Source organism: Pseudorasbora parva, chromosome 24, assembly GCF_024679245.1.
Source record: "Pseudorasbora parva isolate DD20220531a chromosome 24, ASM2467924v1, whole genome shotgun sequence".
Lineage (NCBI taxonomy): Eukaryota > Metazoa > Chordata > Actinopteri > Cypriniformes > Gobionidae > Pseudorasbora > Pseudorasbora parva.
The window spans coordinates 7,711,731-7,737,587 of record NC_090195.1 but is presented as its reverse complement, the minus strand read 5'-3'; the positions used below and the strand labels follow the sequence as shown (position 1 = coordinate 7,737,587).

The following is a 25,857-nucleotide window of genomic DNA, read 5'->3' as shown; positions in this document are numbered from 1 at the left end:
GTAACTATTTGCGCTGTAGCAGTTCATGAACAGAACGGCATGCGTTTTGCGGAAGAACACTGCAGCCGGATCTACTTCTCTCTGTTTATGTCTATGGCGAGTCACGCAGGGGCTGTGCTCCTCCGCAGCGGTTCCTACCAGACCGGTCTGAATTAGTCCCAATATAAACACTTATTATAAGTGTACCATAATGATTCAGGGTAAGACAAAAACGCAGTTTGGAAAATGGATTCATGTTGTACATTTTCATTATATAATTTTTGTAAATCTTGAACACAAAAAAAGTTAAGGACAGCAGCTTTAAATATATATTTCTGTGTAGCTTTAAAAATATATATATATTTCGGTTTTAGTAATTTTGGTACTTTAACTTATTTATTTCAAATTAGCTGCCAAGGCAACATTTCTAATTTTCATGAATATTTAAAGTTCGTTGTCTAATACTTATATTTAATATCAGTTTTATAACTACTGAAGACGAACTCGACAATGTCTCAAACTGTGCTCAGATTCACCAAGATACTTGGGGCCAGATTTGCTTGAGCCATCGCAAACCCTCTTTTGCCGTTGGCCGTGTAAGGCTTTACTAAAGACAAAAAAGGGAAAAAATAGCGCTGAAAAGTCGTGGGCAGGGTTATTTTTGTGGCTGAGCATATTGCATTTGTAGGAGTTTCCCTTTCATATGCTAAATTTAGGGGATGAGAGTATTTAAATGAATCCTGCACAGTGATTTACTCGTCAATTTACTGGTGTTTGCGGCATTATTTACCACCCCCCAAAAAAGCATGCTTTAAACCAGACGCTAACTGGTAGATTGCGTTGCTCATTACGGAAATTATCCGGTTGTGTCTGTGTTCTTTAATTTCCACTCAGAACTTTCCACTCCCATCTGTGCTTTTTTGGGATTTCGCTGTCACGCTAATTTGTCACATTTGAGTAAATATGTCCCAAAAGTCTGCAATCAGAACTATATTTCAATATAAACGCAAACATTTTTCATCAAATTCCATCAGAGTCCAACCTTCCAAGGTTAATCTTACTTTATGTCAGCAACTGTCTGTTTGTTTCTCTCTACTAACAGATTTGAGTAGAAATATCTGACAATGGTGTTATTGAAATTTAGAATTCCATTATATCAACTGAGATATATAGAAAGCTGTGCATTTAAATGTTCTTCTAGATATGATCTAGGGGTCAGCTAAAATATGCACAGTAAACGCAGAGACCTGCCAACTAGACAATTACATTGAGTTTCCTCACAGAATTCCCTCTGCCTACTGGTTGACCTTCACCCCAGGCTGATGGCATGTCTGGCCAGAAAAAGTCTAACACTCTGCTAATGTATCCTGTATTTTCATTCACTCACAGCATGCTGTAGGTAAACAGTGATCTGTTATCTTCAGATGTCTTCCCCCTGCACAGGAACCATGCTTTTACCTGGCACAGGCATTTGGCACTGAAAGTCTGACTTCATGAATAAAAATCATTACCTAATTTGATGTTGGAACGGGATCCAAGGGGATCTATGGTAGTTCAGGTTCACAAGCACATATGTGGTAAGGTGTTGCATGATGCACAGACCTGAAGTAAGTGAGGAAACTAAACCAGAGAAGCCAATGTATCACATTTTCATGGGCGGCATTGTGCAGAGGTGCTATTATTTGATTGCAAAACGCAACACAGCTATTGCTTCCCAGCGTCTACGCCCAACACTTCACATTCCTCTATTTGTTTAGCATGCTGAGGGACATTTTTCCAGAAAAACAGAATGACAAACTATTTTCAGGCTTTATTTCAAAACCCTCAATCAAACCCCAAAGGTTGCAAACAAACTAAAATCCTGCCAAAAAACTTGAGTATAAATAAACACAGTGAACCTCAACTTCTCAACACCTCAATCTGTAGAAGGTATGGTGCTTTAAAGTTATTGCGTTAAGTATTGGCAAGGTTTTAGAAAGGCTGTATTATTTGCACTAGTAACCTTAAAAGTGAAGTGTGCCATTTCAGAACTGCAATCTGTTTGTTTGAAAGTCCTGACTGGTTTAAGCATAACAGCATTGTTTTAACCCCTGTTGTGGGATTATTTGTTTGTCCAAATCAATGAAAACTACTTTGAAATCATTACTTTTGTGTTTCTGTTGCCAGTAGTGGAGCATAAATTATAAACTTCACCTTTAAACAATGGCTATACATCTTGATGTGGGTCTGGCTTGTCAGGCTAGTGGTCTACGGCAATGGTTTTCAAACATTGTAAAAACTAATAATAATAATATTAATTAATAGAATAAATAATTAAAAAAAATAGTTTTGAAGCAGCATTTAATTAGTTTATCAGTCATGTGATTAATCTAGTACTCTCAAATAAACCCTATTAATATATATATATAATTATATTATAATATAACCATATTTTTATTTATATATATATATATATATATATATATATATATATATATATATATATATATATATATATATATATTAGGGCCGGGACTTTAACGCATTAATTAAGTTTAATTAATTACGGGACTTTAACACATTAATTAAGTTTAATTAATTACGGGACTTTAACACATTAATTAAGATTAATTACACAAAAAATAAATAACAATTTTAACCACACTTATTTTTGCACCGCGGAACGTTTTTTCAATGAATGAGTTTCGACGGACCGATTATACTGGAACACCAACTAGCGCTCACGAGTCACGACAACAACAAATCAGTGTGAACATGAACGAAGAAGCTGAGGAGACTGCTTTGCTTGGCCCCGTGGATGGGAAAACGAAAGGATGGAAGCGTCGACAAGAGCATGGTTGTGTGCAAGGAATTTGCATCTGCTGGACTGAAATAAATAAACAATATTTTGTTGATTAAGCTTATGTATTCAGTCATTATTCAATGGTATACTAAAAATCCATGTGAAAAATTACTTCTCACTGTTCTCAGGTCAAATATTTATATGCAATTAAAATGCGATTCATTTCGATTAATTAATTACAAAGCCTCTAATTAATTATATATATTTTTTAATCGAGTCCCGGCCCTAATATATATATATATATCAGGCATAACATTATGACCACTGACAGGTGAAGTAAAAAAACTGATTATTTCTGCATCACGCCACCTGTTAGTGGGTGCAATATATTTGGCAGCAAGTGAACATTTTGTCCTCAAAGTTGATGTGTTAGAAGCAGGGAAAATGGGCAAGCGTAAGGATTTGAACGAGTTTGACAAGGGCCAGATTGTGATGGCTAAATGACTGGGTCAGAGCATCTCCAAAACTGCAGCTCTTGTGGGGTGTTCCCGGTCTGCAGTGGTCAGTATCTGTCAAAAGTGGTCCAAGGAAGGAACAGTGATGAACCGGCGACAGGGTCATGGGTGGCCAAGGCTCAATGATGCACGTGAGGAGTGAAGGCTGGCCTGTGTGGTCTGATCAAACAGATGAGCTACTGTAGCTCAAATTGCTCAAGAAGTTAATGCTGGCTCTGACAGAAAGGAGTCAGAAAACACAGTGCATCACAGTTTGTTGCGTATGGGGCTGCATAGCCGCAAACCATTCAGGGTGCCCATGCTGACCCCTGTCCACCACAGTGCCAACAGTGAGCATCAGAACTGGACCATAGAGCAATGGAAGGAGGTGACCTGATCACGTGGATGTGTGTCGCTTACTAGGGCAACACATGGCACCAGGATGCTGGGAAACCTTGGGTACTGCCATCCATGTGGATGTTACTTTGACATGTACCACCTGCCTAAGCATTGTTGGAGACCATGTATGGTCTTTCATTGAAACGGTATTCCCTGGTGGCTGTGGCCTCTTTCTGCAGGATAATGCGCCCTGCCACAAAGCAAAAATGGTTCAGGAATAGTTTGAGAAGCACGAGTTTGAGGTGTTGACTTGGCCTCCAAATTCCCCAGATCTCAATCCAATCGAACATCTGTGGGATGTGCTGAACAAACAAATCTGATCCATGGAGGCCCCACCTCGCATCTTGCAGGACTTTAGGGAACAGCTGCTAACATCTTGGTGCCAGATACCACAGCACACCTTCAGGGCTCTAGTAGAGTCCATTTTAAAATGTGCTTTAGGGGAAAAAAACATGTGCATCTTGAGGCAAAACAATGGCACTGACATATTATAAGATATGTCAGTAAAAGTTGCTGAGAGTCATCAGCATTTGATTCGTCCTAAAATGTATAACACCTCTCTCCTGTCTGAATATGAGATTTATGCTAGCTGGCATTCAAACATTCACATACTGTGCACTTGCTTTACCACATATAATTAGTGAGGGAAAAGAAACACAGGAGGAGTGAAGGTAAAGTGACAGATAATTCAAGGTGTTTGTTTGGCTCTTTAGGTTCACCTTCACTGGTATGTAAACTCATTTATTCTCTCAGTTATATATGCCCTCTTTTATCTGCTCATGATAGACAGCGGAGCTCCACATGGAAGGTCGATGTTTTCTTACACCTCTCTATCAATCACTTGATATCAGAGCAGAAACACATTTATTACAGTAAAGGCAGATTAATTAATGTTATATTAGTAGAGAAATCATCAGAAAATGTTTATTTTATGCTATGGATTGTTCAGTTGGTGATATGGTATGGTATGACATATATTGGGCCATATTTATTAAATTACTGTGTCTTTAAGACAGGGAAGAGGTTTTGTGAGGACTGTTACCCCAGGGGACCTCTAGAGGGAGGGAGAGTTTTCTCAGGTGGTTTTGGATTTGGGAACACATAGCATGTTTGGTGCAGATTCAAAAAGATTTAGGCCATTAAAAACCACAACCAGGACATGAGATACGTTGGCTCCTTGGATGTGGATTTTGTGCCAAATGAACAGAGCTTTGGGCCTACAGGTAGCCTATATTTTTTTGGTGAGATTGGCATTTATTTACTTGGCAGATGCTGTTGTCAAAAGCACTTTACTGTAAAAAACTATTTTAACTTGAGCTAAAAGACTCGTTTGGGGTTTAATCCTACACACTTCCAGTTATTAGCTGAAATCTTTAACCTTTTACCATTAAAGGCAGGGTAGGTGATTTGTTCCAGAAACATTCTTTATTATGCTGGCTGAAAGACTTTTCACATCCTGATGGCAATCACTAAGTTAAGTGCCAAGGTGCGGGAAGGTGTAGGACCATAAAATGTTTCTTCAATCATTGAATTCGGTCTGGTTGCATTATCATTGTTCATTATTACTGTAATGTTATGTATTTTGAGACATGAGGTAATTTAACGCCATCTTTTGTGACGCTTTAGTTTGTTCCCTGCTGTACGTTCATGTCTTTTGAAAGAGGTGTAGCTTTGGAGACGTTTTGAAGGAAGGATGGGATCTATGTTTTCAAAACTAGCTTGCTATTGCTAAATTGCTAATTTGCTCAGAAAATTGACTACACTACCTTTAAAATCTCCCGCCCCATTCATTCCCTGTTTATTATTTTTGCTGGAAACTGCATTTTAATATTTGTAACCATTCAGTGTTCTTATCATTCTGTGTTTTGAATAGCAAACTAGTTATAATAATAATTAAATAGTTTGACTAGTTTATTCATAGGCATTTTTGTGGAAACGTATTTTTTAGTCAATCACTTGAGCCGTAAATGCCATGTGACTAATCACCAGGATAATTATTGTATTTTTTTGTTAAAGTTTAAAGGGATAGTTTATCCAACAATTTAAATCGTAATCATTTGCTCACTCTCAGGTTGTTTCAAATGATTATGGAAGTCCTGTCAACTTTCTTGTTACCAACACTTTCAAAATATCTTCTTTTGTGTTCAGCAAAATAATTAAACCTATACTGGTTTGGAACAACTTCAGGGTAAGTAATAACATTTTCATTTGTGGGTGAACTATCCCTTTAAGTTTTTATCTAATATTATTATTTTCCGGCTTTATTTCAGCTGAAATAATTCTATATATGATAGTCATTTTTATTAACAATAACAACAGGAACATAGCCATTGTTGAACTCCAAAAAGGTCTAGGCCGGAGTGTACCTGACGCCATACTCTGATCGCTGAACCACACCAGTGAACTTTCAGAGCTGATGTGTTTTATGGATCAATAGGTAATAAGACAAACAAGGCCTAATTAGCCTCATAGAAACATCAAAGCTGAATCCTAAAGGCCGTTCTAACGCCTCATTAGCAATGATGTGTCCATGGCAACATGTACAGATGTAATATACATAACACATAAATAAGTGACTGTTGTTTGGGTGGTCAAAAATACTTCCGATTCCATCCTGTGAAATCCTGTTCAAATTTTGTTGTATTAAAAACGATAAACATTTGGCTCTGTGGTGATTTTAAAATATTGTTTGTTTGAGCATCTCGACCAGCCCGGCAACACTGGCTCAACCACTGGGGTGAGTTTGGGGGCGGGAGTGTGACCAATGGCAGACGAGGGGAGTGTTTGACGAAACCTGTATGAAAACAGTCACTATTTTTGGAATTTCTAGTTAAGCTAGTCACTCATAACTTTTTCAGATCCTTAGATTTGATCCTTATTGGCATTTGGAAAGCTTTGCAAGGCTAATTCATTTTAATGTGTGATTTAACCTTCATCCCAGCATGCAATTTGAGTCACCATAACTGCTTTGCTGCCTCTATATATGCATATGTGTTATATGCGTGTGTGTGTTTCCAAGCACTCAGTGTGGCTTATATTAAAAATGGACCTTTTCACACAATGTCTGTTTTAGCTGAGCTGTGACACCAGTCACATTGGATCTCTTGCGTCACTTGTGCTTAAGTGAGTGTAAGTGTGTGTGGGTAAGGGCTATCGCTCCCTGGTATCCGTTTTCACACAAACTAAATTATTAATCCGGACACATACCAAACCGTCATATCGCACATGGGATCTCCATGGCTACCCCCTCCGTCTCATGCCCTCCATCAACCGCTGCCGACTGTTTTGGCCAAATGTCAGAGAATGTCACAGTTCTATAACGGGTCTAGCACGCTTTTAACCTCTCGACCCAGTTCCAAACAAAACATTTTCATTTATTCGCAGTTTATTCCCTTCAGAGAGAAGTTCGTTTCTGTTGCTACATGTTCAGAATTGAATACTAGCATACTGCTCAGTATGTACTCAGTATATGACCTAATATTTTATAGTTTATGTGAAGCAGTATGCATTAAATCTTGTAGTGTGCTAAATCGTTGTATTATATTGCATTTTAGTTCAGTGAGTGGCCTTTTTAATCTAATTTTGTGTGAAATGTCTTATGTTTTGACTTTTTAAATTATCAATAAAACATGAAATAGATGTTACCATTGTGGCCTTTGCTTCCATTTGAAATGGAAGGTCAAGTTCAGTTCAGTGCATTGAGGAAAACGCACTGTGCTCCTGTTGTACTGCTCATTTTGGCAAATGTAGTAAACCATTCAGGTATTCTACATATACAGAACCATATTTCTCCCCCAAAATAAATAAATATATACAAAATAAATGTAGATTAAAGAAAAGAATACTTGTTTCTTATTTACAGTTACTATAAAAACAGGGCACCGCTGATTGGTTCCTTCTGTATCAGCAGCCAATGAGCTGGCTGCTCAACCTTCAAATACTTGGTCAGCATTTGCTGTAGAAGTTGCGTCGCACTTTCAGAAACCCTCCACCTTCTCCAGCTCCACCTGTATAGATCTGCTACAGGTTTTTCATGTATGCTGTATTGTACTAGCCTGACAAGCCAGACCCACATCAAGATGTTTGGTCTGGAAACTCACCATAGACAGGGCTCAATCCGAGGGGCGGGATAAATGGTCGTCTTTCAAACTCCCTCTGCACGCGATAGGATAGCGCTACAACCAACCAGAGCAACTTCAGTGCCGTTCTTTTCTCAGAGAAAAGCTTAACTCCAAGTCTTCCAGACTCACAGTCAAAGCTGATTCAAAAGACCGCCGCCGTTCGCCAGTTTCTGTGTTCACTAGAAGCACGCAAACGCAACTCGGCCGTCGTCATTAGGCCCCGCCTACCAAAATGTGATTGGCCCGTCCAGATTGTGAGGAATACAGCTCAGAAGGGTTTTGAGAGTTCCTAGACGACACTTGCGGGCAGATTAAATTTGCTGCCGCTAGGGTGCGTCTAGATTTCTAGGCTAGTATTGTACAGCAGCAGCATGTCCTACTTGCTAACAACAGTGCCATGTATGCATTGGCAGTAGAAAGTCCTGTACATCAATAACAGCAGCAGCTCAGCAGATCTATTGCGCCAAGACCATATCAACATTTCAACATTGTCAAGTCCATTACCATGCCAAACACTTTGAGAGTTGTCATGACAGAATATATATATATATATATATATATATATATATATATATATATATATATATATATATATATATATATATAATATATATATATATATATATATTAAAAAAAATATATATATATTTCCCCTTCTGGTCTATATATTACGGTGGCCCAATAGTTCACAACACCACAAAGTCAAGCCACAACACAACAGAAATGCTCCTGACAACTAGGGGGCTCTAGGAGTGCGGTACATTTTTTTGCTTGCCATTGTTCTTTAGATTCACCAGTCTTACAAAGATATAAACACTACGATCAGTTTTAAGTGTGTAACCTCATGTTGTATATCGATTTGAAATATGAATTCAAAATCACCTAAATGCATTATAGCTGCATATTTATCCTCGTGAACAGTTTTACTCGGGCTTGATGCCCAAGGGAACGTCTGCCAGTTCCACCATGCAGTTGAAAATTGTAATTGGTATGAATTAAAATTACTGTTAAAAAAAAAAAAGACCTGTTAAAACTCATCAGCTTGGTTGTATTGGTAAAACTGACTCAGTAATGCACACATTGGAATTTGAACATTTAAACAAAAAAAGTCATTTTAATTCATACAAATTATACGTTTCAACCACTTAAAAGCGTTTACGAGTATAAATATGCAGCTATGATGCATGTAGGTGATTTTAATTGATATTTCATGTTGATATACAATGGTTACACACTTAAAACTGAAGTGTTTATATTTTTGTAAGACTAATCTATAGAACGATGGCTAGGACAACTAACTGTAATGTACCCCCTAGTGGTTAGGAGCATTTTTGTTGTGTTGTGGCTTGTTTCCGTTGTTTTATGGCTTGATTTCGTTGTGTTGTGAACTTATGTATGCGGTTTAAATTTTGTTGTGTTGCACACTACTGGGCCACCGTAATATATCCCTGCCTCTGCTGAATTATTTTTATAATATATAAAATAGCCCCCACTAGGAGATGGTACTCCACAAATCACTGACAGAGCCTATAAAATATCAAATATATATATATATTTTTAAAACATCGCCAAGTAGAACCCTGCAACATGAAAATGCGAACAACAATAAAATCAGAAATGGACTTTAACTGTTATTGACTTATTTCAAGTAAATAAAATCTGATTTAATTTGACAAAATTAAAAAGAAGTGAGCTCGGCATCATGTCACCACTGGATTGAGCTTCAAGAACCTTTTTTTTCCCCAGGTCCCTACGGTGTAAATAGAAAACCCCAAATATCTCAAGAGGGCCGATAGTGTCATGTGCGTCTGTTCAACACCAGCAATCACCCGTGCCATTAAAGACTGAAGAGCAACGGTCTCTTTCAACACACAAACATTACGCCAAGAAAAACACCAAGAGACGGCGAGAGTGAGACAGAAAAGAAATAACGTCCGGGGAGTAAGAAAGCTAGAAATAGGCATTGCACACAGACAGAATCACGCGCTAGGTTTGCGACTGTGTTTGGGTTGTACTGGTGCGCTTTGGTTCTCACAAGACTCTGACAGATAAACAGACGGATGTGTCGTCCCCTCCACAGTGAAAATCTGCTCGCCGTATAGAGCCAAACTGACATCAGAGAGACCATGTGTGAACGCAACATGCTACATGAAACACGGAGCACTACAATCTTTCCTGGAAATGCACACGATGACACAATGTAGGACTAGAAAGCATGCATGCATTGACGCATTTACAAACATGCGAACACATAGATTCTCATTATGTATGAATGCAACTGTTAACAAATAAGCAGTGATAAAAGGTCAGCAGTCTCCTCATGTCCTTAGTAAGCCTCAAGACAGAAAGTGCTGCTCATAAACACTGCAAGTATAAACACAGATGGAAGGATGAAGGGAACGATCTAATAAACATTTGAGCTTCTGTTCATTCATGAGCCATCAAAAGAGACTTTAATGTTGTACTCGGGAGCAAAACCGACCAAGTCAAATGGCTCCATTATTTAAAGGATTCTTGTGATCGAATCTGTCGGGCAGTGAAAAAGACAGAACTGAACCCGTGTAGTTGGGCCTTCACGGATTCGCCGCTCAGCAGGATGCAACCTCAATGCCACTAACCCACATATAAAGTTAAGGCGAAGGGCTTAGTTAGGATGAGTTGTGCATTGTGTATTCTCTTTGAAGCTGTGTGTTGCGCTGAGAGCCGAGCATGAGAAAATGTGTGTGTATTGTATGCGCAAGTGGCTTGTATGAGTGTGACAAAATCCAAAGCGTGGCTCTGAATAATGATACACAGATTATCTAAATATAGACCTATAATCTGATTTATTCAACCCAAAACACTTGCATACTATCAGAGCTAGGCGATTTTTTTCGGATATATTTGAAATGTCTGAGAGTTGTCTGAATAAGTGTTACTTGTGTTTTTTAATTAAAAGAATCATTAGCATTATAATTGGTTCCTTTAATTTACATGAATCAGTTCAAACTGTCCATTTAAATTAATGAATTCAAATCAAATTGAATGTTTCATTTTACAACGCTAAAACAATAGGGCTGGTTGAAATTCTTATTACTGCTGAAATATCCGAGATGGCAAGCCTGATCCTTACTCAAAGGTATAAGAGCATTTTGATAGTGTTTTTGATTAAATTAATTATTGTCAATAATTCACTTAAATCAGTTCAAACTTTCCATTTAAATGAATCAATTCAACTCTAATTCACCGTTTTATTTGTGTCATCACATGCACATCATGAATATTATAGCATATTATTGTCAACCTCTATGTCCAATTATGGCTGGGTGATATATTATGAAATATTGGAGATGACTATCTTTCCTTGTCTTATGACTCTTAGGTATTTGAGCTTTTACACTGGTTTGCTTGGTTTTTTTTCAAAGTAGCATCAGAGAATGTTGATTCATTTACATGAATCAACATTTATGTAAATCAGTTTATTTGCATCATCACATAATGTTTTATCCCCAAAACACTGGCATACAAGAAGGGCTAGACAATATATTAAATATTTACGATTTATCTGTTTGAATCAGCATAGTGTTTCCCATATATTAATATGTTTCAGTAAAATGTGAAGACATTCGAAGGTAAATATTGCAGTTTATTGGTATGTGGTTATGTTGATCCATTCCAATGAAACATTTTACAGCTTTTTTTAATTTATTTTTTTAGCTCATTTTAGTGCATTTAAAGAGTCTGATCATGTAAAGTAGCCCTGTAGTCAACAATTTCATCCCTTACAACTCTTTGATCACCAAGATGACACATTTAAAAATGTTCCTGAAAATGTGTTCATGCCTTAAAATAGCTTGACTGTAACTACACCCTTGCTTCAGTATATGTGGATTCATGAATGTGCAAAATAGCCCCACCTCCACTCACATCTACTCAGAGATACATTTGGCCAGGTTAACTTTACTGTAGTAAATGCTGCACCACTCTTTACAATGTCGGACACTTAACGGTTATTAATATGATTAGCCTTTTGATAGACTACATTATCAAACCACTAATAATGTGTTGCTAATGTTACACAAACCATATTCCTTTTGCATTTCACCATCTCAGTCTGCCTTCTAAAAAATCAGCATCCTTAGAAAAGCTTTCAACATCATAGACCGTCAGTAGAGAATGTCATATAGTATACACACCTAAAGGATTATTAGGAACATCTGTTCAATTTCTCATGAATGCAATTAATTAATCAACCAATCTTTTGAGCATGGCATGGTTGTTGGGGCTAGGCGGGCCGGTCTGAGTATTTCACAATCTGCTCAGTTACTTCACGTACAACCATTTCTAGGGTTTGCAAAGAATGGTCTAAAAAGGGGAAAAACATCCAGTATGTGAGATTATTGTGGGTGAAAATGCCTTGTTGATGCTAGAGGTCAGAGGAGAATGGGCCGACTGATTCAAGATGATAGAAGAGCAACTTTGACTGAAATAACCACTCGTTACTACTGAGGTATGCAGCAAAGCATTTGTGAAGTCACAACACGCACAACCTTGAGGCGGATGGGCTACAACAGCAGAAGACCCCACCGGGTACCACTCATCTCCACTACAAATAGGAAAAAGAGGCTAAAATTTGCACGAGCTCACCAAAATTGGACATTTGAAGACTGGAAAAATGTTCTGGCCTGATGAGTCTCAATTTCTTTTGAGACATTCAGATGGTAGAGTCAGAATTTGGGGTAAGCAGAATGAGAACATGGATCCATCATGCCTTGTTACCACTGTGCAGCCTGGTGGTGGTGGTGTAATGGTGTGGGGATGTTTCCTTGGCACAATTTAGGTCCCTTAGTGCCAATTGGGCATTGTTTAAATGCCACGGCCTACCTGAGCATTGTTTCTGACCATTTCAAACCTTTTATGACCACCATGTACCCATCCTCTGATGGCTACTTCCAGCAGGATAATGCACCATGTCACAAAGCTTGAATCATTTAAGATTGGTTTCTTGAACATGACAATGAGTTCACTGTACTAAAATGGCCCCACAGTCACCAGATCTCAACCCAATAGAGCATCTTTGGGATGTGGTGGAACAGGAGCTTCGTGGCCTGGATCTGCATCCCACAAATCTCCATCAACTGCAAGATGCTCTCCTATCAATATGGGCCAACATTTCTAAAGAATGCTTTCAGCACCTTGTTGGATCAATGCCACGTAGAATTAAGGCAGTTCTGAAGGCGAAAGGGGGTCAAACACAGTATTAGTATGGTGCTCCTAATAATCCTTTAGGTAAGTGTATAATCATAATATACATCATATACACTGTAAAAAATGTATGTTCAATAAGTTATGACAACATATGTTTTACATTGTTTTAACTCATCAAAATAAGTTGAGCAATGTTAAACTTGTTTTTATTAGTTATACAAGATGCAACTCATTTTTTGCTATTTTTTAAAAAAGTCGCTTTTGGGACATTTCAGAGCAAATGCATACAATTGTGATATAATATCACCAAAACTCTGGAAAATATCCCCAGGCCCAATACATCTAGTGCATATGCATGTGTATTTTGAGGGTGAATCACTGTGGCTATGGCAGCAGAAATAACATTCGCTCTGGCTTTAACGTAAAATTAGAAAAACGAAAGACGCTGCAGTAGAAAGGTGGAGGCTGAACTTTAACTGAACTCTATTCACACTCACACATCATGTTATACAAAGTGACAAACATCATCCAAACATGTCATTCTGCAGAGAATGCGCCTTTGTTGGAGAGGTGTGATAGAGCTTTATCTGTTCACAGTGACGCTTTTTGTAGATTGACAGCTCTGGCGATTTTTTTTACAGCTTTTTCGTAAGACGTGATGACTTGAATCTATACAATGAATGAAATAACGCCACATAATCTAAACGATTTATATTAATACAACTTTTTCCATTTAATAAATCTTTCTTTTTTAATTAAAAAATAAATCAGTTGTGTGCCCGGGAGATAACTTCTCGGCTGGTTCTGGGAGGCCATTCTTTCAAACTGAAAGCCTCGTATAAAGACCTCCAGAGAGCAATACGTATAGAGAGCGCGAGAACTGCCAAGAAAAGATTACATGTCCATTGTCAGCTCTTAATAATTTGGCTTTCTAAAAGACCAAATAGTTTGTCAATGGTTTCTTTTATAACACACCTCACTGCCTTTGCTGCACACTAGTTAAATCCCTCTTTTGTCTGTCTGTCACACTATTAATAATGTCTCTCTCCAAAACACACTCAGACAAAAAGCGAGCAAGCGAGAGAGAGACCTTTTCTACTGTACTGGGAGTGTGTACATTGTACATTTGAATAGATATTGAACCATAACATAATAAAACTAGTTCAATGTGTCTGGTAAAACCGAGTTAATCGTGTGGAACACAAGAAGCCAGGAAATTGAGGTGATGCTGCAGCCCAGTGACCAATCAGCTCCTGACCTCAGTCCCACAGAGACGGTCATGTCAGCCGACCGCTGCTCTGCCATCAAAACCTGGACAGATTTAGGTTAAACTCTGGCTAACGCACAGATCCGTCATTTGGAAAGACAGAAGCTCGTCTTATCCCTGTATTTGTGTGTGTGCTCAGGAAGCTACCAATATAAACCTCTGCCACTGCCACAGCAGCCGAGCATACAAGCCAAACCGCGCCAATAAACTTCAGTGTTTTTACATCGGCGTCCGTTTATAACATCAGACAAGTGGAAAATGCATTCTGTCTGTCTGCCCCATGTTCTTTTACCCTGGCTGATTCAATGTTTGACTCATCACACAAGGCTTTCTTAAAGGGATAGTTCACCTAAAAATGGATGTTCTGTCATCCTTTACTCACCCTAATGTCATTCCAAACCGTTATGACTCTGCAGAACACAAAACAATATATTTTGAAGAATGTTGCCGTCCAAACAACATTGGACCCCAATGACTTTCATTGCGAAATACCTTTTCTGGTACTCTGCAAGAGACAAAAGTCATACAGGTTCGGAATGATATAGGGGGAGTAAATGATGGCAGAATTTACATTTTTGAGGGAACTATCCCAATGGAAGGTTCCGAAAGGGTAGCTTTTCCAAGGATAAGAACCATTTGGTTTACCAAAGAACCTTTAAGAGGACAGTTCTTAAAGGTATAGTTAAAAATGAAAATGACCCCATGATTTATTCACCATTAAGCCATCCTAGGTGTATGACATTCTTATTTCAGACAAATACAATTGGGAGTTATGTATGTCCTGGCTAATCCATGCCGTATGGATTATTTTTATAATGGATGAATGCACTTTTTTGGGCTTAATATTTTAGGCTGCCATTCACTTCCATTATAAGGCAAATGATTTGCTGTGGTGACCCCTGAAGGGAACAGCTGAAAGAAGAAGAAGAATTCACCTCCATTATAATGCATTTTTTGTTGTATTCGTCTGAAAGAAGAATGTCATATATATCTAGGATGGCTTGAGTAAAGCATGGGGTCATTTTAATTTTTGGGTGATCTATCCTTTAAAAAAAATCTTTTAGAATCTGAAGAGATTTTTAAATGGCAGGCACCATAAACTTGCCAACTTTGTGTTACAGAGAAAAGCTGAGCATCATGCACTCTGCGACTGCGAGTTTCTGTGAATTCTGTCAATTCCAAACGCACAAAATCCGCAGACTGGCCCAGACTTTCGGCAACTATTGCCGACCCAGATCGCAAATTGGGGCGAAAATCTGAGCAAAAGTCTTTTAGTGTATTCCAGCATTTAGTTTAAAGAGCATTATAATAATATGAGGAACTATTTTTCCATTACACTCTTAAAAATATAAGATTCTATATTGGCATCAGTGGTTATATGAAGAACCTTGTAACCTTTGATTTGCACAAAAGGTTCTTTATAGTGTTTAATGGTTCTTTATAATGTCTTTATAAAACATGGTTCTTTTAAGAATTGTTCACAGAAGAACCGTTTTTTTTGGTTTTCCAAAGAACCTTTCAATGACCTCGCTGTGAAAACCCTCTTTTAGAACCTTTATTTTTTGACGTTAAAGGTTCTTCATGGAACCATAGAAGAACCTTTATTTCTAAGATGAAATCAGTCAGTCCAGGAAGAAGACTGTGTTGAGTTGTTTTCCGCTTCGCTTCTCATTGAGCTATCTCAAAATACTCATTTATATGATGGGATGCTTAAATACATGGTGACTGGAGACTTCAAAGTACATGGTACTGGTACTGTAAAATGTAACAGAATTGCTAGAATTGAGACAAAGCCTCTAATCTCAAAGTGTCTGAAATAGCAATCTTCAAGAGACAGAAAGAATAACAGTTGTCAGAATGAAAATTTCAGGCGTCTCAAGCTATTGTTTGCTTGACCGCAGATTTTAGGCTCCTCAAAGACATAAAGGGCATCTGACCCAGCTGTCAAGCTCATAAACAGGCGGTCTGCCTCTGCAACACCATCCAGCGCTTGAGTCATTATAAGCTATGGAGAAAAACTTTGCCCTGAACACACTTCACTATTCCAAACAACACAAACAGCTGTCTCATTTGAGCATAACTTCTGACCAACTGTAAATTCACAGCGGACTTTTATAATGTTGGCACGTTTTGAAGGCGAAAACTTTGCATGAAATGCATGCATGCATTTCTAATAAAAATAAGAAGTTGAACTGTAACAGCATGTTTACTGTTACGATATTTAGGCTGTAATGACAGGTTGACTTCTTTTGGTTACTGGCCGGATATCAAGTCATGTCGAGTTGATTTATTCCGCCCTTTCGTGAATCAGATTGTGCCAATAGAACAAACCTCAATGTAGGCTATGTGTGTGTTTGCGTGTCCAGAGCAGCAGGAAAAGAGAACATTCAAGCTTCTGGACTGGAATTATGGAAGTGTGCCATACAATAAGTCAGAGGTGCAACTAAACAGACTCTTCTTCACTATGTTTTTGAATAAGAGATGTTATGCATGCATTACAAAATGCTTCACAACATAAGCTGCATGCTGCTTTTTAATTACTACCCCTAACTGAGACTGCATGTGACCCCTTATTAGTGCTTGATGCATATTTTAACAAACTGCTTTCATTAAGATGTTTCAATGAAGATGCTTCGGGCTTGTCTTTTGCTATTACAGTAAACATTCACCAACAAGTCTCAGAAATAACAAGACAATCCATCCCTGCTGCGTTCTGCAGGCTAGTGTTGTTGTCGTTTAATAAACTTTGAATTGGTTTGTTATGGGAGATTAACGTGCAAAGCTTAGTAGTTTTCATGCAAATGCCCAATCCAGCGCAGGGTTTGTTATGCACATAGCTCGTGAAGGACATCAGCATCATCACCATCATCTCCTCTGTGGATCTCTTACCTCCACACTGAATTGCTGCTCCTCTCCGTCCACAGCACATAAAATCCACAGCAAGAACTGCGCGCACAAGCAATTCAACCCTCTTCTATTAGTCAGTGTTAACAAAACCATAATGACCCGTATTTATTCGTTTTGGCTGCTTTTATTAATAGTCAATAAAAAAAGCAAAGAACAAAAGAAGGAATAAATCCCTCTGGTCTCAGTGGGTTGGAAACATTAGAGGCAGGCAAACCAGTCGTCACGTCGAGAGATATAATAATAATAATATCACATCACTCCGGGAGGCTCTGCCGATCGCGTTGTTTGCTCCTTTACAGTTCGTCTCGTCTTGGTCTCCCGGAGGCGCAGATGTGATGATGATGATGCTCAGATAAGTCACATTTAGTTGTGCTGCTCCTCTTCTGCTCGGCGCGATGGACTGCGAGTTTTCAACCATACCTCTCCCTTCTGAGCATGCGCGCTGCGCTCCGCTCTGAATCCCACCTCAGCGGAGAACCCACGGAGAGCAACGTCACGGAATCCTAAATCAGAAACCCAACACCGAACTCGAGTAAATTAATAACAGCAACTGTAGTAATACTAATATTTATTATTGACAATAATAGTATTTAATCATATTTTTATTAATCATATTTTATTAGTAGTAGTAATAGCAGTAACTTAAAATATGTATTTTATTACATTTGTATTTATATTAGTTACATTTATAGAGAGAGAGACTATATTCTATATATGTTAAAGTCTATATCGCCTATGTTATACCATATAATAAAGTGAATGCATAATGTTTACGCAATTCTTTCTTCTTTTGTGTTTACAATACATCTTGGCTACCCTTACTGCTTGGATGCCTTTTAACATGCAGTGTACCGTTCATGTCCACTAGAGGGCATCTCTCCTGCTTTCTTACAGAATACAAATATGGGAAAATCCCATTTCCCCACTTTTAATTTAGGGTACAACGGGGCTAAACGCACACTTTAAGATGATTTTTACTACTCTCGTAGTATATGACTGCAGAAAATGGTATATACGCTTGTATTGAACATTTATAGATCAACAGGTTCTGTGTGAAAATAAATCAGTAGTCTTTTTATTTGAATATATATATATATATATATATATATATATATATATATATATATATATATATATATATATATATATATATATATATATATATATATATATGAGGCTTTCTATCATCTGATACTTCAGGTAAATCAATATGTTTTAACAATGTCTAGTTCTAGTTCCAAAACAATCACTTTAGCTAAGTTTGTACGATTTTGTTTATTTTTTATAAATAAAATAATTTGTTTTTGCTCAATAAATAATGATCATTAATGTTAATATAATATCTTTTAAAAACACAGAAACAAAATTATTTTGAAAAGTAAAGATTCTGAAAGCATCGAAAGAGCGCATCATAATTTGACAGCATTGTTACAGTAGTAACAATAAATTATATTTTATTATACTATATGATTAATATCATATTTTAAATATGGTGTCATTAGTCATATGGTGATTATTTCACCTAACTTAATAATATTTACCATCTGAATCGAACCATGTAAAGTCAAGAAATCTAAAAGTCAGCCAACTATTTATTATAATTTAATATTATTAATTGTGTTTTTGTGCCTTTTGTCCCAAAATACCATCTCATTGTTTAAAGGGGGGGTGAAACACTCAGTTTCAGTCAATCTCATGTAAATCTTGAGTACCTATAGAGTAGTATTGCATCCTTCATATCTCCGAAAAGTCTTTCGTTTTATTATATTTGTAAAAGAAATATGGGCTGTACCGAGTCTTTCCGGAAAAAACCGAGCGCCTGGAGGCGTATCGTGTGGGCGGAGCTAAAGAATGACATATGCGCAAAGCGGTGACGTCCTCAAGCGTGGAGAAACCCATCTTAGCTATCTCAGCTAATAGATATGATCCAGAATCTAATTCGGAGGCTGAAATAGAAACAGCAACAGCAGGACGTCCGTCTCTGTGGTAAGTACTGTATTTAGAGGCCTGTCAACATGACATGATTCGGTTTATGGACTATTGTATGCGACCAAACCTTAGTAGCAAGCAAAACGGTTTTGCACGTCAGAGTAGTGTAACGTTATAAGTTACATAGAACAGCAATGAAGTCCGTTAGTGCATTTGAATGACGAAGCACGCGATCGTGTCGTTTACTGATGTTTACATACGTGACGATAAGCAACAGCACAGACATTTGAAGCAGTTTTACTTACCGGCTGCTTCCAGGACCGAACCTTTATCGCTGGGACGGCTCCGTCAAAAACACACTTCTTGGAGTGTGGAGATCCACTTTGCGATGCGACTGAAGCATTTCTGCGTTCAAATCGGTTCAAATGCAGCGCTGCCTTCCCGGAATGCTGTGCTGAAGCGTTGAAGTCGCCTTAATGTCAAAGTGGAGGAATGAAGTGGAGCGCGGCACGGACTATAACCGACATTAGTGTTCACGGACGACTGGATCTGCAGCTGAGAGACTGTTTACAGCGTGCATTTCCTCTCTCGCGCTAGTGACGCGCCCGCGCACCCTACCGGGAGAAGAGCCCGTACGGCCCATAAAAGGACCTTCCGATCTTTTAACGTCAAGTAGACCCATACTCGTAAAAAACTCTCCGAAACTTGTGAGAAACCGGAAGGAGTATTTTTGACACAGAAATACTCCATCAAACGTCCAACATTAGTTTTTGAAACTTTGACTATGTTTAGGATGGGAATCCAAGTGTTTAACAGTGTAAAAAGGTCAGTATGCATGAAACAGCATTTCACCCCCCCCTTTAATTAGCTTAAAGGGGCCCTATAATGCCCCTTTTTACAAGATGTAAAATAATCCTCTGATGTCCCCAGAGTGTGTATGTAAAGATTTAGCTCAAAATACCCCAAAGATAATTTTCATAACATGTTAAAATTGTCACTTCTTGAGGGTGAGCAAAAACGCCCCTTTTTTGTGTGTAGCCCTTTAAATCCAAATGGGCTACTGCTCACATCCCCCTTTCAAGAAGGGGGCGGAGCTTCAAGAGCTTGTGTTAGCAGCTCCGATTACCTCCCATCAGAAACTTTTCAGCCTTTTATGTTCAAACCGGAGTCAGGCAATGATGTAGCCTAGAAATCTAGACGCACCCTAGCGGCAGCAAATTTAATTTGCCTGCAAGTGTCGTCTAGGAACTCTCAATACCATTCTGAGCTGTGTTCCTCAAAATCTGGACGGCCCAATCACATCGTGTATAGAGTCGACGGGCGGGGCCATAATGACGACGGCCGAGTTGCGTTTGCGTGCTTCTAGTAAACACAGAAACTGGCGAACGGTGGCGGTCTTTCGAATCAGCTCTGACCGCGACTCTGGAAGACTTGGAGCTAAGCTTTTCTCTGAGAAAAGAACAAAGAATGGCACTGAAGTCGTTCTTAAAAAGGGAAGATGTGTTCGTAGTTTAGCCGACTGGATACGGCGAATGTTTAATCAGTCAGCGAGCTCTGCTTCACCTTCGTTGCTCTGGTTGGTGTAGCGCTATCCTATCGCGTGCAGAGGGAGTTTGAAAGACAACCGTTTATCCCGCCCCTCGGATTGAGCTGTCAATGGTGAGTTTCCAGACCAAACATCTTGATGTGGGTCTGGCTTGTCAGGCTAGCAATGATGAAGTGACAACATGTCATGTAGAATGCAACAGGACATTTCTAAATGGTTAGATGATGAATTTATGTAGCTGATGTGGAGTTAACTATCTTCAAGTCACTGATTAGCATATTCTGTCATGATAATCTATCAATCCCTCATGTGGGGAACGGTTGAGATGCACCGATCCAGAGAATATATGCTGCATTAAGACAGAACAGGTATAGTTTAGTTTCATCTTGCTTTTATGACATGCTATTGAATTTGTGTTACATGCTGTATTGCAATAAATGTGAAAAGATGGATGTGACAACTTGAGCAGACTCCCAAATGTGCTCTACTACAACAACTCTGGCCTTTGGTGCGTGTTCCCGGGGGCATGCAGGATTTATGTACGTTTTAGGGGTAGCGATGTCACTAACCCTAAGCTTGTTGAAGTCCCTAGCAGCTGTTTATTGTAGTCCTTAAAAAGCAGTTTCTTTAAAAGAAAAGATCTCCCTTTGCTTTCCCTAGTGTTTCCCCCACACTAACTAAAGTTAAACTGAAAATCATTAAGAATACCTTTGTCTCAAAATATATTCAATAATTTTGATGATTCTCATTTTCTACTTAAAGGAACTCCACTTTTTTCCCCTCCCCTCGAGTTAAACAGTTGAGTTTTACCATTTTTAAATCCATGCAGCCAATCTCCGGGGCTGACGGTAGCAATTTTAGCATAGCTTAGCATAATTCATTGAATTTGATTAGACCAAAAAGGACCAAAGAGTTACCTAGCTGCGGCAGCAAAGTTCCATGATTATTACGCAGGAATGGGAGAATACTTCCTAGCCATATCGGTCTTGAAAATTTAAACTTTTGATTTTCTGTTTGTCTTAGTACACAATGTAAATAGAGAAGAGTCAAGTTTTAATGGGAATAATATTGAAACTCTTTGGTTATTTTTGAGCCCGATGCTAAAGGTCTAATCAGAATCAATGAATGATGCTATGCTATGCTAAAAGTGCTACCGTCAGATCCCGAGATTGGCTAAATGGATTCGAAAACATTAAAACTCAACTGTTTAACACTAGGGGAGTTGAAAAATTATCCTATTTGTTTATTTATTTATTTTAAAATGAGAAATGAGCCTATTTATTGATTGATTCATTTTTTAAACAAGTGTTTCTTTGAATCAACAACATTTAAAAATATATTAGATCAAATTAGCACAGAATCAACTTTTGTGTCATCTAGTGGTTTGAAGGAAAATGTAACTCGAAAAGAGTCAAGTTTTAAATAGGAATAATAACGAAACTCTTTAGTCATTTTTGAACGTGATGCTAACGGTCTAATCAGAATCAATGAATGATGCTATGCTATGCTAAAAGTGCTACCGTCAGATCCCGAGATCGGCTGAATGGATTCGAAAACATTAAAACTCAACTGTTTAACACTAGGGGAGTTGACAAATTATCCTATTTGTTTATTTGTTTTTCTAAACAATTTTTTTTATAAAATTTAAAAAATATTAGATCAAATTAGCACAGAATTAACTTTTGTGCCATCTAGTGGTTTAGAGGAAAATAAAATCAAAGGTGTCTTCATAACGTCTTTTTTCCCCTTCTTTTTTCCCATAGTTGTTCCAACAGTCAGCCATCTCTGACTCAATCCTCCAGATCCTGAACAGTACAAACTTTTGCTTGTGTGTTACTATTAATTACTTGACACAATTTATTTCAACACTCTTACAAAGGTGCTGCGTGGAGTGTGTGTTCCTCTGTTACAGGAAACATTCCTAAGCAAAACAAGCCAATCTCCATCTCAGTGTGAACACGCACATCAAGGGCGAAAAAGAAACGAAAATCAGATTAAATGTCCCAGATCAATGATTTTCTACTTAGAGGCAAATGTGATGGGGAAAAAAAGCAGAGCAGCAGGGTACGGCCATGGACCTCTGATGAGGTTTCAATTTGCACGGGGCTGCAGGGAATAAGCTTTTCTCTGTAAACAGACAGACGAGATGGGAATCCACCGCTAACATCTGTGAAACTACACATGATCCTACACGTCACTGACCGCAGGAAAGATGGCATGTTTCCACTGACCAATAACAGCTAAAACATATCGGTGCTTGCTAAGTCTAGCATGAGCATCGCTAAAAACATTCCGAACATACATTCCAAATATTCAGCACTTTTGTTAGTCTGAACAAGTAAAGTACAACAGCCTGCATTTGGGTTAAGATACAATCAGGATTGCGTTTTTGTGCTGCTTTTGATTTAGTGCTTTGCTGTGCAGTGGATAATAGCTCTGTTGATTTAGTTTTCAAATCCATAAACTCTGCCAATGACTCTCTGTTTGGATCTGTGTAACCGTCACATTTCAGCCACATGAGTGGAGATCAGCCAATGAAGATGAACATGACGTGCTCATCAAAGTGGTCCTGCAAAAGGTCTTTTGAGGTAAACTCAACTCATCCAGCAAGCATAACATGCATATATACGTATGTAAATCCAACCAGGCATCTATTTGCAGTGCACTTCTAAATCATTTTCATTTGGTTGTGTTTTTCTTAATTATCACTTTTAAAATGTTCCACAATGTTGCCTACTGTACTATAACTGCAAGCAATATGCAACGCTTTGGAAGCGTTTTACGCTTGCTGAGCAGTTGTGTTGGAGAAAGAGAAATGAGCAGGTGCCATAATTTCATTTCTGGGATTTATCTTTGTCGACACACAATAATGATGACATCCTAAACTAGAGCACTCACACATTTCAGCAACCATCTGTGCCTCTTTCTCTTTCTCTGACCATCTTTCATTCTGTTTTTGCTCGTTCTGTTTGTAGTCTCTCTCGCTCTCGTGCGCAGTACTTCTCAGAGTGAGATCGAAGACGTTGTGGTCCCTCTGTTCCATATATCCTTCCCTCTCAATATCACTTCTAGTGTTGTAACGGCATCTGCTCCCCCCGTTCGGAAAGCTCCTCTTTGGCTGCCTGGTTCAAAACGCTCCTCCTGCATCCTTCACAGACCAGCCAAATGCTTTGAACAGATCCAGGCTTCACATTTGTGGGTTAAGCGTTTGGCCATTTCTCCTGGTGACCCATCATGCATCACTTTCTCCCTTTCTCACCATTCTATTCTTCTTTTCTTTCTCCATCTTTTTTTCCTCAGTAGGTCTCTTGTAATCTCCATTTTGCATCTGGATTTCTGCTTGGACTATAAACAGTCCATCCGTCCATCCATCCAATTTGTCAATTGCATCCATAAATCCATCCTTTTATCTATCTATCTATTTGTCAATTCTATCCATCCATCCATCCAATTTGTCAATTTCATCCATCCACCAGATCCATCCATCCATCACATCCATTCATCCAATTTGTCAGTTACATCCACCCATCCATCCATCCATCCATCCATCCATCCATCCAATTTTTTAATCACATAGGCCTACTGTACTATAATCTATTTTATCCATCCATCCATTTGTCTATTTATCAATTGCATCCAAAAATCCATCCTTTTATCTCTCTATTTGTCACATCCATCCATCCATTTTTGTAATCACATACATCCATTTTATCCATCCATTTTTTAATCACATTCATCCATCCATCCATCCATCCAATCATCCATCCATCCATCCATCCATCCATCCATCCATCCATCCATCCATCCAATTTGTCAATTCTATCCATGCATTTCATCAATCCATCCATTTATATCTTTATCAATAGCATCCATAAATTCATCCTTTAGCTGTCTATTTGTAAAATCCATCTATCCATCCATCCATAATTTATCTATCCATCAATTACATCCATCCATCCATCCATCCATCCATCCATAATTTATCTATCCATCAATTACATCCATCCATCCATCCATCCATCCATCCATCCATCCATCCATCCATCCATCCATCCATCCATCCATCCATCCTTCTATCTAATTTTTTAATCATATCTATTGCATCCATCCAATTTGTCAATTACATCCATCCATCCATTTCATCAATCCATCCATTTATCTATTTATCAATTACATCCATAAATCCATTCTTTAGCTATCTATTTTTCAAATCCATCCATTCATCAATCCATCCATCAAATTTGTTCATCTCATCTATTCCATCCACCCATCCATCCATCCATCCATCCATCCATGCATCATCCATCCAATTTGTCAATTACATCCATCCATTTCATCAGTCCATCCATTTATCTATTTATCAATTACATCCATAAATCTATCATTTAGCTATCTATTTGTCAAATCCATCTGTCCATCCATCCATCCATCCATCCAATTTGTCAATTACATACATCCTTTTCATCAATCCATCCATTTATCAATTACATCCATAAATCCATCCTTTAGCTATCTATTTGTCAAATCCATCTATCCATCCAACCATTTCACCCATCATTCATCCATCCGTCAGTTAAATCCATCCATCCATCTATTTTTTAATCACATCTATTTCATCCATCCATCCATCCATCCATCCATCCAAAAACAGTTGTTGTTTTTTTAATGATGGCAAGCATGCTTAATGTTTAGAAGCATGTAATTTCATCAGATTTATGTAGATCCTGCAATGGCACAGACTCGCTGACAGTTATAAAATGCAGTCAGACCACAGGGTCAGGTTGAGGTCAGACCTTATAGACGCTTAAGAAAGCCAGGACTCACTCACGGCTCCAGTATGGGTGTTTTAACTTCAGTGTAGAGATAATGTCCCCCTTGAAATCACAATACAGCCTCTGGTTTTAATTGGCTGAAAAAATGTCTGGATTTTTTCCATGAAAGTCTGGTTTTAAGTCCAGCTGTGGTTATAGGACGACTCTAGAGGACAGATGGAGCATAAAAACAACCTAATACCAGCGAACATGTGCACACTAGCACGACAAACACGATATTTACATAATGTGATTAAACATGCAAGCGGGGTCACACATGACATCCGGCCAAGAAATCAGCAGCGGTCTATAGGGTGTCTGTCATCCGTTGTTGAAACGGGTTTGCGTGTGTTTGTTCGGGATGTATCCATGTGTCGCTATGCATATGTCAGTGGGAGAGCAGGGTTTGTTGTCATGACCGCAGACGTCAAAAGA

The 25,857-nt window shown here is 38.4% G+C and overlaps 1 protein-coding gene across 2 annotated transcripts in view; it reads right to left on the bottom strand.

Annotated features, from left to right (window-relative positions):
- LOC137064239 (matrix metalloproteinase-16-like) overlaps positions 1 to 17,580 on the bottom strand; it is a 76,933-nt gene extending 59,353 nt beyond the window's left edge. For both annotated transcript variants that reach the window (XM_067435606.1, XM_067435607.1), the window contains exon 1: positions 17,119 to 17,580. In XM_067435606.1, coding sequence (XP_067291707.1) covers positions 17,119 to 17,229 — 111 coding nt within the window. In that variant the 5' untranslated portion in view covers positions 17,230 to 17,580. The remainder of the gene's footprint in view (positions 1 to 17,118) is intronic.
- Positions 17,581 to 25,857: the final 8,277 nt, after the last annotated feature.